Source organism: Zootoca vivipara, chromosome 3 (genome assembly GCF_963506605.1).
Source record: "Zootoca vivipara chromosome 3, rZooViv1.1, whole genome shotgun sequence".
Classification (NCBI taxonomy): domain Eukaryota; kingdom Metazoa; phylum Chordata; class Lepidosauria; order Squamata; family Lacertidae; genus Zootoca; species Zootoca vivipara.
In genome coordinates, this window is record NC_083278.1 from 66792280 (window position 1) to 66808694 (window position 16415).

At 39.4% G+C, this 16415-nt stretch overlaps 1 protein-coding gene across 2 annotated transcripts in view; it reads left to right on the forward strand.

The window, feature by feature from the left end:
* Positions 1-16415, forward strand: part of SNX9 (sorting nexin 9) — a 42095-nt gene that overhangs the window by 11614 nt on the left and 14066 nt on the right. The window contains exons 2-10 of one of the 2 annotated variants that reach the window (XM_035108651.2): positions 2314-2400; positions 3739-3813; positions 4746-4853; positions 11665-11748; positions 12884-13037; positions 13461-13614; positions 14610-14694; positions 15373-15498; positions 15672-15789. In XM_035108651.2, coding sequence (XP_034964542.1) covers positions 2314-2400; positions 3739-3813; positions 4746-4853; positions 11665-11748; positions 12884-13037; positions 13461-13614; positions 14610-14694; positions 15373-15498; positions 15672-15789 — 991 coding nt within the window. The remainder of the gene's footprint in view (positions 1-2313; positions 2401-3738; positions 3814-4745; positions 4854-11664; positions 11749-12883; positions 13038-13460; positions 13615-14609; positions 14695-15372; positions 15499-15671; positions 15790-16415) is intronic. The other variant, XM_035108652.2, reaches the window with a different exon arrangement.

Consider the following 16415-nt stretch of genomic DNA (forward strand, 5'->3'; position numbering starts at 1 on the left):
TATATTCATAATTGTTTAAATAACATCTGTGTCTTGCACAAGGTTCACATAATCATCCTGGCAATAAATGTGGACAATATATATGGTCTACATAAAAATTAGGCAGAATTTATCTTTCCCATGCTACATTATAAAAGATGTAGTTAATTTGGACTCGTACTTTTAATAGAATCATAGAATTGTAGAATTGGAAGTGAGCACGAAGGTCATCTAGTCCAGTCCAACCCTCTGCAATGCAGGAATGTTTTGCCCACCATGGAGCTTGAACCTGATTGGTGCTGCAGGTAGCCTTCAAAGCTGCTCAGGGAGCCCCTTTTAAGTTGTCATCGGACATAAAAATGATTCAGCTGATTGATAAATAAGTGCCTACCAATCAAAGTTGGCCTACAGGGTTGGGGGAAACCTGCCAGTTGGATCAAGTTCCCCATCCCTGACTAAAGCATGTAAATGACCATGAATAGCACAGCCGTCTATTAAATAGTGTATGCCACAACTGAACGTATTGTTGGGGCTCATTTCTAAGAAGTATACCCTTATCAGGACCAGATGCTGTGGAGTCCAGCAGATGGAGGATGGGTATAAGATGGCCAGAATAAGATCTAATTTTCAGCTGCTGATTCACAGCAACTTCTTTGGGTGCTGCCAGGCCCTAATGAGCATTGTTGCATTTGACAAAGCCAGAAAACCGATTGTATATCTTATGAAGATTCAGTAAGTGGCTTTAATTTAATTTTTTTAAAACCAACTTATTCTTGTGTTTTTAACTGAGCAGGAGCAACACAGAATGCATGATTCTTGTAAGCCACATTGGGGACCAATTTTGATTGAAACCAAACCTGTAATTAAGCCTAAGCACATGTAATTGAAACAACTGCAGATTGCATTCCCATTTGCTTCCACCTCCCTTTCCCTCCCCTTCCTTTGTTGTTTTTTCTGTGTCTAATCTTAGATTGTATGCTCTGTGGGGCAGGATATAAGTATTTTTTATAATAAAATACAAAGCCCCGGAGTTCTTTGTTTGTGTGAAGTAATTAGTTCCATAAGGGAGAGAAGAGACCTTGTTGACTCCTGTTGACACATGGTACATAAATGAGCGGAGAGTTGTAGATTTTGTTGATTCCTGATCTCAACAATTTTTTTTTTAACAATACAAATAAATATTCATACAAAAACTAAAAGTAGAAATTGACATGCTAACTTTTCATACCGACATATTGCTAGTTTAAATAACGATATGACAGGGGATCAAATAGTTAATCCATTGCTGTATAGAAGGTGACAACTTATCCTGATGGTGCTTGAAGCACCATGCATGACATTACATTCCAAATATCAGAGATGTAATTCATTAACAACAAAAATTGCATATTTGAAATATTATATAATTACGGTATATATAATATAAATTATATCTTCAAGCACCAAGCGAAAACTTTCCTTTTTAACCAGGCCTTTGTAATTACCAAAACTTCACCCCATAAAGGTTTACAACTGGGCAGCTAGCTACACATCATGTGGATAAGGGGCCTTATTTCTGCCCCACGTTGAAGAAGAAGAAGAGTTTGGATTTGATATCCCGCTTTATCACTACCCGAAGGAGTCTCAAAGCGGCTAACAATCTCCTTTCCCCTCCTCCCCCACAACAGACACCCTGTGAGGTGGGTGGGGCTGAGAGACTTCAGAGAAGTGTGACTAGCCCAAGGTCACCCAGCAGCTGCATGTGGAGGAGCGGAGATGCGAACCCGGTTCCCCAGATTACAAGTCTACTGCTCTTAACCACTACACCACACTGGCTCATCCTTGGGGATTGAGAACAATTTATGATAGAGCTGTCATGCATCCATTAAGTACAAATTATTAGAGGTCTTTTTGTGTGTGGATGCGATCAATCCTCAGACTTAAGTGAGGGCTTTTTGATATATAAGAGTGCTGTGGGCTACTAATTAGGTTGAATGTGGTATTCAAATTTCTGTTCTGGTCCTTGTGAAGCTGCTTTAAAAAGTTGGGTGGACAGTGTAGACTTGAGGTTGGTGGAGAGATTCCTAAATTTCCTCAGAAAATTAAGCAATAATCAGGTTTGGTACTTGAGACCTGATTGTGTCTACAATTTAGATTTTTACTGACAGCAGGTTTTACATAAATTTTCGGAGTTCCAAGTTTTTCGAAGTGCTAACCGTAACAAGTGATGTGTCACCAATTCCTCTCTGCTGTTACGTCATTTCTTTTGAACTCTTGGTTCCTACAAATGTTTGCTATGAACCTTTAACTAAACACAGAAGTGGTGTCACTGATACAGTTTTTGCACATCTACAGGCTCGGGTTATGTATGACTTTGCTGCTGAACCTGGAAACAATGAGCTGACAGTTAATGAAGGAGAAATCATCACAGTTACCAATCCGGTAAGATGCAGTCAGTGGAAATCAAAGTACCATACATAAACCTACTTCCTGGAATTTTGGTGTAGAAAAAACAAGTATTTACCATATTATTGAACCTGAAACCTACAGATACACAACTTGCACATTTCCCTTGTGTCTTAGTATATTTGCCATTACCCTCCAAGTTAATAGAAACATTACTTACTTACTTACTTAAAAGGAAGCCATACAAAGAGTTGGTCACTGTTATGCATTTTTCTAAGGGGGGTGGCTGGAATTCTATAGACTTATTAGTTAGAAATAGTTCTTTGAACTGTGCCTCAAAGTTGCAAATATATCTTGGGCAAACTTACATATGATTTATCTTCTTCTTTGGCAATCACTCGTAGCCGAGTAAGATTGTCTTCCACATATGATATAATGATATTGGAGCTATAACTTAAATGTAGCCTTACTTGGAAGGAAGTCCCATTGAATTTGGGACTTGCTTCTGCTTAAGCACGCTTAGGATTGTGTTTTGTTTGCATTCTTAGTGACAAAATTCATAATTAATTTTTAACAAAACGATGGAAAAATTAATAGCTCAATAGGTATATCTGCTTCCATCAAATCTGCCAGCTAAAATTGCTGGCAAGTTGAATAGATCCAACTTGAACTGATCAAGCCTGAACTCTGACTTGTGGGGTTTACTCCAAAATGAACATGTGTAGGACTGCAGCTGTATGCAGCTGCGTCAGGTTTTCATAGAGCCAATATGATGTAGTATGTTGGACTCAAATTCCGATTTTCATCCGGCTATGAAATTGACTGCTTAGCCTTCACTGTCTCTCAACCTGACCTAGCTCCTATGGTGGCTGTGATAATAAGACTGCAATGCTAGCCTCTGACTGGCAGTGGTGGGACTTGATGGTGTGCTGCATCAACAGTCCCACATTTCATGCCAGCCAGGACAGAAGGTGGGGGTGCAGGAAACAATGCCCTTTTGCTGTGTGGGCTCCTCAGCTGCCACACTGAAGAAGCCTGGATCAGCAGCAGAGTCCCTTAGTATCCAGCAAATCCTGTGCCATCACAGCTCCACTGCTGAAATGCTGAGTTTTTTTGGGGGGTGGAGAGGTCATCAACTGCAACTTTTGGAGACACCAGTGGCAGTAGCTTCTGAGTGGAGGGATACTTGTGCTGCATTAAAAACTTTCCAGCACATTGTATCAGGGGGTTAGATTGCTCTATTAATTGGGAGACCCCATTGTGCTTTGGAGGAAGATTGGAAAAAAATGTGATACTAAGAAACATATGAATATGCTAAAAAGACATTTGGAATGCATTTCAACTACTTAACACCTTTGTTTTTATTTGTTGTAGGATGTAGGTGGAGGCTGGCTGGAAGGCAAAAACAGCAAAGGAGAACGAGGACTTGTTCCCACAGATTATGTTGAAGTAAGTTCTTATCTGAAGAAGTGTGCATGCCAATGACAAACTTAGTTGGTCTCTAAGGTGCTACTGGAAGGAATTTTTTTATTAAGTTACAAAATGATACTCATCAGTGAGATAAAATGAAATTACTACATATTCTATAGATAACCATTTTTAAAAACTGGAAACATACACTCTTGTAAGTCAATAATTGAGATACAGCACCACACCATTGTTTCTGTGTTTGTACATATAGTACACTAAAACATTTAGTACACTAAAAACCAAATCACAGTCTGCTTGGGGCTGCAATCCAAACTCCGCTTACCTGAGAGCAAGTTCCATTGAATTAGGGTTGTTCTCACTTACAAGGAGCAGCTTGTTCTTACTTAAATGGAAGATGGAATGAAACAGGGCTTGTTCCTGTCTTATATGTTCAATGCATGCACATAGAGTGATACAGCAAGGCAGTGGTTCCCAAACGTTTTTCACAGGGACCATTTGAAAATTGCTGAGCATCTTGGTGAATCATTTAATGATTTTTCTGCCTCTTGTAGCAGTCACAATGTGCTGGGTTAGATGCTGTATTATTTTAAATTGTATTTTTATTGCTGCTTTAATTTCTTACATATTGGATTTTATTGTATTATGGTTTGAATTCCGCATTATAGTATAATAGACTACAATATAAGAAATAAAAGAAGCAATAAAAATACAATTAAAATCAATATGAGTGTTTAGGGTGGTGGATGTGCTGTCTCCTGTCTCTAGCCATAAACACACTATGTCACCTGAATGAATCTCACAGAGAACATAAGTCCATTGATATCACTGAGTGTGTTCAGTGTATGACTTAGCTGGATATCATACTCGATATCTAAACCTGAGCTTATTCTTTAATAAAAAGTTGACATTTTATTTTAGAAATGTATTTTCAGCGGCATTCTGTTTTTCAGATGCTACCTGAAGGTACCAAAGATGGAATTTCAGTAGCTGACCAAGCCTTTTTGGATGGGCTCTCTACTGCACAGACTAATTTGCAAGCAGCAAAAACCAATAGCCAGGTAGGTATTGTTTCTTTAAAAAACCCTTTATTTAGAGCATGTTTTTCTTGAGCACTAGAAGCATGCCAGACTGTATTGAACCCAAAGAAGCTTGTTGAAGTCTCTTGTTGTGAGTTACTCTAACCTGCATGGAAAAGACAACCTCAGGTGTTATTTAATCCTTTGAAAATTAACCCCTCATTTATTGACATTACATTGGATCTCTGCTGGGTCAGACCAAAGCTCTGTCTAATCTAGAATCGCTTTTCTATGACCAACCAGATTTCTTTTAGGAAGCCATAAACAGCCAAAGGTTCTCCTTTTTTTATTTGCACTCCAGTTACTGGCATTCTCTGGGCATAGAGATTCCAGTTAGTTATCGTGGTGGTTGATAAACCTATTCTCCATTAATGTATCTCATCTCTCTTTGTGGTGAGCAATTCTTTATTGTTCACATGTATTAATTTTGCCACAGCTTTTGTTCCTTTTTTGTTCTTGTTTTTCCTTCTTTAAAATAATACTTCCCTCTTCTCCATGAGGGATAGCTCAGTCAGTAAAGAATGAGACTTGTAATCTTAGGGTTGTGGGTTTGAGCCCCATGTTGGGTGAAAGATTCTGGCATTGCAGGGGGTTGGACTAGATGATCTTCATGGTACTTTCCAACACTACAGTTCTATGAATCTGTATAGCTTCCTTTACTCTGCTCGTTAACCATGCTGGTATCCTCTTGGGCTTGTCTTTACCTTTCCTAGTATGTGTGGTATACATTTTATCAGAACTAGTCTTAACAACTGTTTATAACCACTGAGTCATCCAACTGTTCACATAAATATGCATTGAATTTGATAGCTCTTTGTCAGCTGTTAGCAGTTGAACATCTTGCACCAGATCTTAAGCACCCCTGTATGAAGATTGATCCCAGGTTCTCTCTTCTCCCTGCTTGGATCCTGTGTGTTCTTACCACATCAACCAGCCAGCATCCTTGACTGCCCATGTTGGCAGGAAAGAGGAAACAAAATACAGTCTCTTGACCTGTTAGTTCCTGTGTGAGTTATTTCTGAAATCCATTTCCTTATTGGCCTTTCTGTTGCTCAGTTCTCTGTCTCCTCCACTTGTTCTTCCTTTCTATTGTATTGTATCAGCCAATTGCTGAGTTTGCTCTCTTCCTGTTTCTTCCCTGTCTCCAGGCACCTAACCTCTTTTCATTCAGCCTGCATATCTTGGTCAAGTAGCTCCATTTGTTGCTAGATCCATTGTCGCTGTCCTTAGAAAAGACTGCCTGAAATTCTGAATATTCCATGTTACCCATTAGGTTCTCCTAAACACCAAATCCCCTTCTCTAATTAGAGCCTATACATCCCGTGTATGTGTGAGGCTGAAATGGAGCTCCACTGACTAGCCACGCCACCAACCACCACAGGAGGCCCATTCCAAATTTATAAATATCTGGAAAGAGCAATATGTATAAATAGCTGCTGACATATAGGCCCCTCTTCCTACGTAGATGTAATTGCTGAAAATGTGGACATCAAGGAGGCAGGTATCAATTAAGGTGCGGCTAGCTCATTTGGTTTACATGCACATGTTGGGAGAACCTTTTTCAGTTTGAGGACTGAATTTACTTCTGGGCAACCTTCAAAGGGCTAAATGTCGGTGTGGGCAGGGCAAACGGCCGAAGTAGGTGGAGCTATGAATGTACATTTACTAGTTTCTATAAACATTCACACAATGAGATGCGGGTGGCGCTGTGGTCTAAACCACAGACGGGGTGAGCTCCCGTTGCTTGGTCCCAGCTCCTGCCACCCTAGCACGTCAAAGTGCAAGTAGATAAATAGGTACTGCTCCGGTGGGAAGGTAAACAGCGTTTCCATGCGCTGCTCTGGTTCGCCAGAAGCGGCTTAGTCATGCTGGCCACATGACCTGGAAGCTGTACACCAGCTCCCTCAGCCAGTAAAGCAAGATGAGCGCCGCAATCCCAGAGTGGTTCGCGACTGGACTTAACAGTCAGGGGTCCCTTTACCCTTTACCCTATACACATTCACACACCTCTCGCTAGCCTCCATCCAGACTTCGGGGCACTATCAGAGCTCAGGGACACGTTGCAGCCACACAAAAAGCAGAGCCAGTGAGGTGTGTCATAGTACACTGGAGAGAGTTCAAAGTGCCAGATGGAGAGGTCTGGTGCACCACACCTGAGTGTACTATGACCATGTAAGCTCAAATGCATAAAGGTGCTTTGAAATGTTTCAGTGTTCCATATCAGCCAAGTTAATAGTTTTGGTTGGTTATTTCAAATACATATGCAATTCCCTGCCTCTCCAGCTCTTGGACATAAGTCTCTCATTTCTCACTTCATTTCTCATTTCAGTTTTCTTCTTTGCTAATGGCTTCTTTTCTTGCTTTTTCCTCTCCCCCCACCCCTTGTTCTTTGTTAGATTTTGAAGGAACTGCTCAAGTCTGTGGCACAATATGTTTTAGCTGTTTCTGCATCCCAAAGCCCCTAATATGTCTGCCTGCATACTCTGGTTCCTCTGGACCCTTCATTCTTGCTCATCCCAACTGTGAGTTCTTAAGTCTCTACTGTGCTGCTTTTTGAGTCTCCCAACTTCTGCTTCCCTCAGCTTTTGCTGTGCTTGTCCATCTTCTTGCCCCTCGTTAGGGCCTGAGAAGCTCAGTTAGTGGGAACCAGAGACCATGAGGCTCAAAAAGCTCAACCTATAGCAGTAGACTCCTTTGCAGGTCTGATACTAGCCAGCCAGTTATTATGAAAGGCCTCATGACAACTGTGACAACTGCCGAAACTGTATTGTAATAGAGACTTGGATCTGGATAGGGATATCTTTCAACATGCCTAAACCTTTGTAGTAGTCCATAGGTCAGAGGCAGGTAGTGGTGGTCAAAGGTCTTGTAACGCGACAACAAGCTTTTGAGTTGGTGGCAGGGTAGTTCATTCATTAATAACAGAAAAATTTAAATGTACTAAAATTCTAAAAGAAGTTTTTGAATTTCAGGGCAATGATTTTTAACAAACTATGAACACTGCTGTTGTTCAGGAAAGCAAACTTGTTTGCACAGCATTGCAGTGTAAATTGATAAGCCTGTTTGTTTAGCTATTTGAAATGGTGAAGACTGAAAACCAGTGGTTTTTTCTATTAAAAAAAATGTTTTGGGGTATTCTCATTTTCCTACTCCTATTGAAATACTGCCTCTCAATGAGGCCAAACTTAGATTCACAAAATGTTTAGGGATATGCGTACCCCCAGAAAAAAGCACTGCTGGAAACTATAGCGAGTACCGGTAATACTTCAGTATAGTAATACAAAGCAATCAATCACATGACAGCCTTTATAAAATAAAAATTTTAAACAAGTTGACCTAGCAGAATGGCAGGCGAAATGTAAATAACAGCCAGTGTATTCGTATAGGTAGAGGACTGAATTTGGACTTTGGACCCAGCCACAAGGTTGCTTCGTTACTCCCTGCTAGAAAGGAAGTTAGGTTGACTGGGAGACAAATAGCAAAATACATTGTATGCCAAAGAATTTTACAGAGATGGTGAAGAGGAGGTACTTTTATTAGACTCAAAGGCAATGAGTACCTTTGGACACTGCCAGGGATCTGAAGAGTTTTATAATGTGTGCCTGGTGAAGTTATTGGCTCTTTCTCTAAACTGTAGATTCTCACACCCTATCACAAACTACCCTCAGTTTCAAAAAGGATATGGCATGTATGATTGCTATTCAAGACACATAAATTAGCCCCCGTGGGTACATTAAAGTTATTGAACCTAGTTTAAAATTAAAATTACATAGCTTTTTGGATTCCGAACATTGTATTTTTGTTCTTGTTGTAATATAATTTTGAAGCAAGAAAACAAGCAAATCTTTTCCTTGGACTACTGCGGCTGCTCACAAAATTCCTGATACACGAAAAAGCAACAACTCATCTAGTTTTCCTTTTGAGACTAAAATTGTACTGCATTCTCAGAGCTATTGGGATCCCCAAACCCAGGCTGACAATGGAATCTAAGCAGTGAACCAGAATGAGTTAGTCTGTGAACCCTCTTCCTTGAGAGAAGTGGGAGCTGGCCAAAGCGAAGAAACTCCACAAGTAAGCAATCTTAGGAGATCCAGAAGTATCAAACGGTCTAGAGCATGGGTAGGCAAACTAAGGCCCAGGGGCCGGATCCAGCCCAATTACCTTCTAAATCTGGCCCGTGAACGGTCCAGGAATCAGTGTGTTTTTACCTGAGTAGAATGTGTGCTTTTATTTAAAATGCATCTCTGGGCTATTTGTGGGGCATAGGAATTCGTTCACCCCCCAAAAAAAAATATATAGTCCGGCCCCCCCACAAGGTCTGAGGGACAGTGGACCGGCCCCCTGCTGAACAAGTTAGCTGACCCCTGGTCTAGAGTATCAAAGGTTGCTGACAAGGTGCAGCTTCAGATGAAGTCTGTAAGCCAGTCGGTATAGGGCAGCCATTATGCTCTTAAATCTCTGCGCATTGTTTACCTTCTCTCACAAGAACACATAATAATTAGTATGCTAAACAAGAATGCTAAAAATCTAAATGCCAACAACAATAATAAAAAATGCTAAATACATTTGGAGTAGGAGACCAGCTAGAGAGGTGGTTGGACCTATGGATGATAAGGAAGTCAAAGGTGTGCTAGAAGAGGAAAAGGAGGAATGGGTTAATTTCATCAATCAATCTTCAGAGCAGAATATATAAAGCAGAGGAAGGGAGACAGAGGAACTGAGGCAAATAGGCAAGAGACAAAGTCCTAGGCCTTGTTGACAAAAGGAAAACTTACAAATCACTGTGTGTATGTGGCATCCATCTGAGAGGCCTTAAAGAACTCATATGGGAAATAGCTGATCTTCTAGCAAAAATATGTAACTTGTTTCCAAGATCAACCTACATATCTGTTGACTACAAAAAAGTCAATGTGATATCATTTTGTACAAAGGGAATCCAGGGGAGGATTCTGGAAATTACAGATTAGTTAGCTGAATGTCTATTCTGGGAAAACTGGTAAAATTGCTACATATATCAAAGAACAAGTCTTGCTGAAGCATAAGCAGCATGGCTTCTGCAAGGGTAAGTCCTGTGTCACTATGTATTGGAGTTCTTTGAAAGTATCTACAGGCATATAGATAAAGCTGATACTTGGATTTTCAAAAAGCTTTTGACAAGGTACCTCACCAAAGAGTCTTGAATAAGGGTAGTAGTCATACACAAGAGGTCCTCCTATGGATCAGTGATTGGTTTAGGAGACAGAAGCAAAGAGTAAGAAATATGGACAGTTCTCGCTGTAAAGGGATGTAGAAAATGGAGTCCCTGAAAGACCAGTGTTAACATTCTGTAGCCTTTTAAATGTGTCTGGGGAGGCTTGGGTGTTACTGGTTTGTTTTGCGCCGCCCTATTGATCATGAGATGTGGCACACACACCCCATTTGAATGGCCGTCAACTTGGGGGGGGGAATCCCCTCAAATATTTTAGGGGGACAAGGGACCTTGGCCCCTAGGAGTTGGCTCCTATGCTACTTGGTAATAAGCATGATTAAGCATTACATTTGCCCTAGGTCTAAGTATTTGACTTTAGTATTGGTTGATGGCTTTATGCATTATGTTTAAATTGTTTTTAGCACTCATATGCTAGTTTTGTGCTAGCAGAAGCCAGCACTTGGATTCATGCTCTCCTCAATCCAATCTAGAGGATCAGGAAATCCCCAGAACGGCTCATGAGGGGAAATTGTTTTGTCTTGGCAAGCAGAAATGCTTGTAGTAATGGGACATTCAGGAGAGCTGTTGAATTCCTCCCAGAATATAAATTATTCCCTTCCTTTGGAGGATACTACTTTAGAGGAGATTTGCTTTGGACACGAAGGAGAACAACAACAATTTTATTATTTGTGCCCTGTCCATCTGACTGGGATACACTACTATCATTTCTAAATTAAACATGGTTGAACAATATACAGTGGCTACATAATTGTAGTTATGTCAATTCCAAAGTCTTATAAAATACTTTGTTTTAGGAAAACCAGTAAAAATTAATGAGGCAAGACATAGTCTAGGCATGTTACTCAGCAAATTACTTAGCATTGCGAGCTAAGCCCAGGACTTGGGCTCAGTAATTCTTGTATCATTTATATATTTTCCAGTAACACTTTCAAGAAAATACTCTAGTATGTATTTTGATTGTTATAAATGCGTGTGAACAAAGGCTTCCTTCATATGTTAACCACACATGTTGGTTTCATAGTTTTTAGATTCTCTTCATGCTTCTTAATGCATAAAGACACAACAAAATATAAAATGCTTCCATTTGAGGAATAAGAACACTGAACAAATTCATTGATGCCAATACAGTGGCAACAAATGCTTTTAAGACTGGGTGTTCATGAATGGTATTGTGATACTTGGTATGAAGGCCCTGTAGATGAAGTTCATTTGTAAGCAGATCAGGAAGCATTTGTTGTATGATTATTTCATGATGTGGAAGACATTGCTTGGCTTTTGGAAGTTATGTCTCATGGTTGCATGGTTTTACTTGTTGTTTTTTTAAAGTTTGCTTTTGTGCTTGATGTAACATCTAGGATCTGAACACCCAGTATAGTATGAATAGGCTATGAGAGAAAAATCCTGCAGTCTTTAGAGAAGAGTTTTTATTTACATGCATGCTGCTTCTGATTATTGTGTGGCATGCCTGCATTTCAGCAGTTCACTTTACCTGCAGTAATCTTTTCTATGCTGCAGAGGTAAAAACTATGTCAGGCTTTCATACTTCTGCCTTTCCCCCTTTACTGAGTGCTTCTTATTTTTAAGGTGGATTCTCAGGCATCTGCCACTCATACTTCTATTATGGAATTTTTTACTCCATCTCCACCTTCAACTCCTTCCACAAGAAAGGTAATTCTTAAAAAGTTACTAAAAGGGTATACCCTTAAAAAGTATACCCATACAACTTGACCTCTTTCTCACTTTTTTATATAAAAAAGATCTCACATGCAAGTCTGAATTTTAATAACACTGCTGGAAGATGTTACACGCTACCTGCATAAACTAGAATTTACAGAAATGTCTAAGTTTAGTCACTGGTGAGCTGCTGGTATTCTTGTGAAGGTACACAGAACTAATGACTGGCTTTCTTCTCAACTCCTAAGGCAGTGGCTAAATCATTTTCAAAACTTTTTTATATTTCTCTTAATAGTAAGTGATGCTACATCTGTTAGCAAAATAAGACTTTGAAAAAGAACCCGTGAAATACAGAAAAGGGCTTCTCCAGAGAGTAGGCAGGTTGGTATGGGAGTAGGCAGTCTCTTTGATATCCTGGACTTGAGCTGCTTAGGGCGTTAAAGATAATTACCAAAACTTTTGAGTTGCCCCTCAAATCAAATTGACAACCATGGCAATGAAACAGTATATCTTAGATGATTATGATTATTATAAAATGATGTTTGGGCTTGTATATCAAAGTGGACATATTTGTGGCTATAATGGCTTGTTTTGTTACCCAAACATGAGTTTGTGTTCAAAATCTGGGTAGAACCACTATTAGCCTACTAACGGGTTCTGTTTTTGCTGATTTTAAACTCCATTGAAAAGAATAACACTTGCTTCCAACTAGGATCAGACTGCTGGCGTCTAATGAACTGCTGTTTTTTATGCCATAGTGTTATATAAAAGCATAAAATATGTGCCTTTTATATTTTAACTGTTTAGAATTGCTTTTCGACTTTCATTTGTAAAATTAAATAAGGGAGTGCAACTACTGTTTACTTGGCAGTAGACCCATTGAAAATGATGGGCTTACTAACTTAGTCATATTAATTGCAGTGGGTGTGTTTTGAGTAAACTGTAGTTGAATAGCTCCCTATATGTGTACCTGTGTGGGAAATAATGGAATACACGCTTTTGCCTTCCAACAACTTTCCCTATTTACTTTAAAAGGGAATTTATTGGTAACTTTTGTGACTAAATTTTTACTTTTTTATGCTATTTTTCTAAAAATATATATTCCACCTTATTCATTTTTTCAACATAGGGTACCAGCAATGCAAACGACCCCTGGTCAAGTTGGGACAACACAACAGGTGGTGATGGCTGGGCAGCAAAACCTGAAAATAGGCAGAAAAACAGTGCTTCAAACAACTGGGATGCAGCAGCATTTGGTCATCCACAGGCTTATCAAGGTCCAGGTCAGCTGAGTGTTTCCGTAACTATTGCTGATTATTGGGGTCAGGTAGGACTCCAGATAAACATAATTCAGAAATTAAATAATGATACTTGATTTCAGAATTCTGCTAAAACTACATGGTAAACATACTCAGAGACCATCAGCAGATTATTGTTGTGTAATAATAATAATAATAATAATAATAATAATAATAATAATGCCATTTTGATTAGATGTTTGTGTGGGTGTGTTGATTGGGACTTCTTACGATATACCCTTATCGCCAGAATGCTCCTGAATGTTAGTATTGACAGCTGTCTGAATGTTGCATTAGGATACTGTAGAATTGAAAGATGCCAGTTCCAGTTAATTAGAAGATGCACTCTTCTTCGCATTAAGTGTGGTTTGGACATTATGTATGCAACTAGTATTGTCTCTTCTTTAGCGGCTGCTGATGACGATGACTGGGATGATGACTGGGATGACCCAAAATCAACGCCTGCACCCTATCTTGGATATAAAGAGGCAGAGCCTTCAGACCCAGCAGGGCTTCAGCGTGGCAATAGCCGTGGAGCTGCTATGAAGCTACCACTGAACAAGTAAAAACTGCAGCACTGAATAGGGTGGGCGTGGGGGAAATAGAAATTAAAAGATGAATTTAAACTGGAATATTTGACTGTGTTCACAAGTCAAAGTGCATTTTCCATGTAAAGTTTACAAGTAATGCACTTGTTTCAGTGGAAAAGGGTAACAAAATCAGTATTCAGCTAAAGAAAAGCCTTTTTATAAGTCCCAAACAAAACTTATTTCCTCAAATAAAATATGCACTTCAATTGAGCTTTATCATCTCTTTTGTGTGGACTTGTTGGACCAAGATGTTGGTGTCCCTTAGGTGGTTTTGACCAGCTGGAATGATTTGACCCTATAGTTTGTTAGTTTTCACATTTTCTGTAGCAAGTGCATTTCAGTTAAGTGCTTTGTCTTAACAGGATAGTTCTCCCTTACAGCCAGAGATGTAAATCATTTGCACTCCCTTGCCCAGCAGCCTCTTTCTGCCCAGTTGTCCAGCTCTGTAATGATATATACATTCTGGATATTCTGTCTGTCTGTCTGTCTGTCACTTAAAAAAAAGAAAGTTAGTAATACAGTCAGGAGTGTGGGGGTTGATTGGGAAGTGAGGAGATGAAAATCCTGCTGTGGGCTGGGCCTTTTCATGCACTTGAAATGTTTCTGGATTCTGAACTGCGGGAGAATGTAACTGTCAGTTTATCAAATGACAGAGGAGAATTCAAGAGGCCTCTTATATGGTGTTATGGTGGCAGTTGGTACTAACAGTTCCTTTGCACTGTTTGTTCTGATTGGCTGAATTCAGCCACTCAGCAATGACTTAATTGTAGGTGCATATTTATATACTCCTAATGCAGTTGTTGCTCAGTCTGTAACTAACTAGAACATTTCAGCATCATTGTTTTAGTAGCAGCCGCATTTAGCATCTTGGATACACGAAATGTCTATAAAATATGGCAAGCAGTTCTTCTGAATCTGTCAAAGAGCCTATGAAAGAAGGATTCAATCACTTCATTTCTCTGATCAGATTTACTGGATTTGCAAAACCTGGAGTGGAACAGTATCTCTTGTCAAAGCAGCTAGCAAAACCCAAAGAGAAAATTCCTATAATTGTAAGTTTAAAATTGTGTGTGTGTGTGTGTGTGTGTGTGTGTGTGTGTGTGTGTGTGTTGTAGTCATTTCTATCTTTGGCAACTGCATGAGGCATTAGTATGTAAATATATACATTCTCACTTTTAGCCAAAGCAGTATGGACTTATGTATTTATTGAATGAAAAGCCAGTCTGGTCTTGAACATGCTGAGTACATTGCATACTTCCATGGGAACTGTGAAGCCTCAAGGGCATTCTTCCAGAAATTAAGCATGTAATTCACAGCTTCCTTTTAATAGTGATCAGGGACCAGGATTCTGGTCTTTGTTCATCACCCTATAGCACAATAACACCACTATAATTTTTTGAGCATTTTTCTTCCTAAGCAGCTATTTGTGTTGAGTAGTTGAAATGCTATACTCTCATTGAGAGATCCTAGAATGCTGTTTGTGAAAGGTGCTTTGGACACCTGCTTCAAACTGGCATCCAGGTGTAAAGTTCTGTGTGGCCCGTTTCTGTATTATGCCTGATAATGCAGCCTGCTAAGCATCTGGATTGCTTATTGAAGTAATTACTTTCAGGAATGGAATGGATGCATCATTGGCTCCACATGTAGGTTTATTGTGCATCAAATGCAATTGTATATTTTAGATTTGTGTACCATGCTTGGAGTTAATTAATACTTTTGTTGTCCTGTAGATTGGAGATTATGGGCCAATGTGGGTTTATCCTACCTCTACATTTGACTGTGTTGTGGCTGATCCAAAAAAAGGTTCTAAAATGTATGGTCTGAAGAGCTACATCGAATATCAGCTTACATGTACAGTAAGTGCGTACCAGAGAAGTTTGTTTAGGTGACATTTCAAAATGTCCCAATTCTTTTGATCATTTATCTATGATTTACATCATACAATTAAATAACCCTGACTTATACAGACATAATGGTAAATATATTTTGGAAGTCATAAGCAAGAGTGTTTTGTCTGTCAATCTTACAGAACACTAATCGAGCTGTCAACCACAGATACAAGCACTTTGACTGGTTATATGAACGTCTCTTGATTAAGTTTGGATCAGCCATTCCAATTCCATCTCTTCCAGACAAGCAAGTGACAGGTAACCTTCTCCAAACTGATGGTTCTTGAAATAGGAAGTTTTGTTGCTCTCTGATTAGCTATGTTGATTTTCTGAAAGATGATACTAATGCAAGAGGGTCCCTCTGAAAATGAGGACTTCTCAGCTTAAAACTGACTATCCCCTTAAATTTCATAAGAACAGTGGAGGAATAAAAATGAAGAGCAGCAGCAAAGTGGTTGAGAACAGAGTATGCTGTTGCTGGTTCATTTAAGAGCCTGCACTAGTCTTTCTTTAATCTGCCTCCTAATGCTACACTTCCTGAAAATAGTAGGTGTTAATATTTTGTTTATACTGCCTTGATAGATTCTAGGCTTTGTCTTTCCATTCATTATGTGCTTGATTGGGCTATTCTGAAACCAAAGGAGTGTTGGAATGTGGTCCAGTTTTTATAAAATATAAGATTAAAGTAATTCAGCATGTAATGTCTGAGGATTATGCTGTGGATATCATAGGCCTTTTTGCAGTGGGGAAACTAAGCTTACTACTTCTGTTCTGATTAATTGGCATTTCTTTCCATTTGACTCTCTGTACCCCTGAAGTGTGATCTTTTAAACAGATATCTTAAAGTCAGCCAGTAAAAATAATCTGATGTGCAGCCTGCTCTA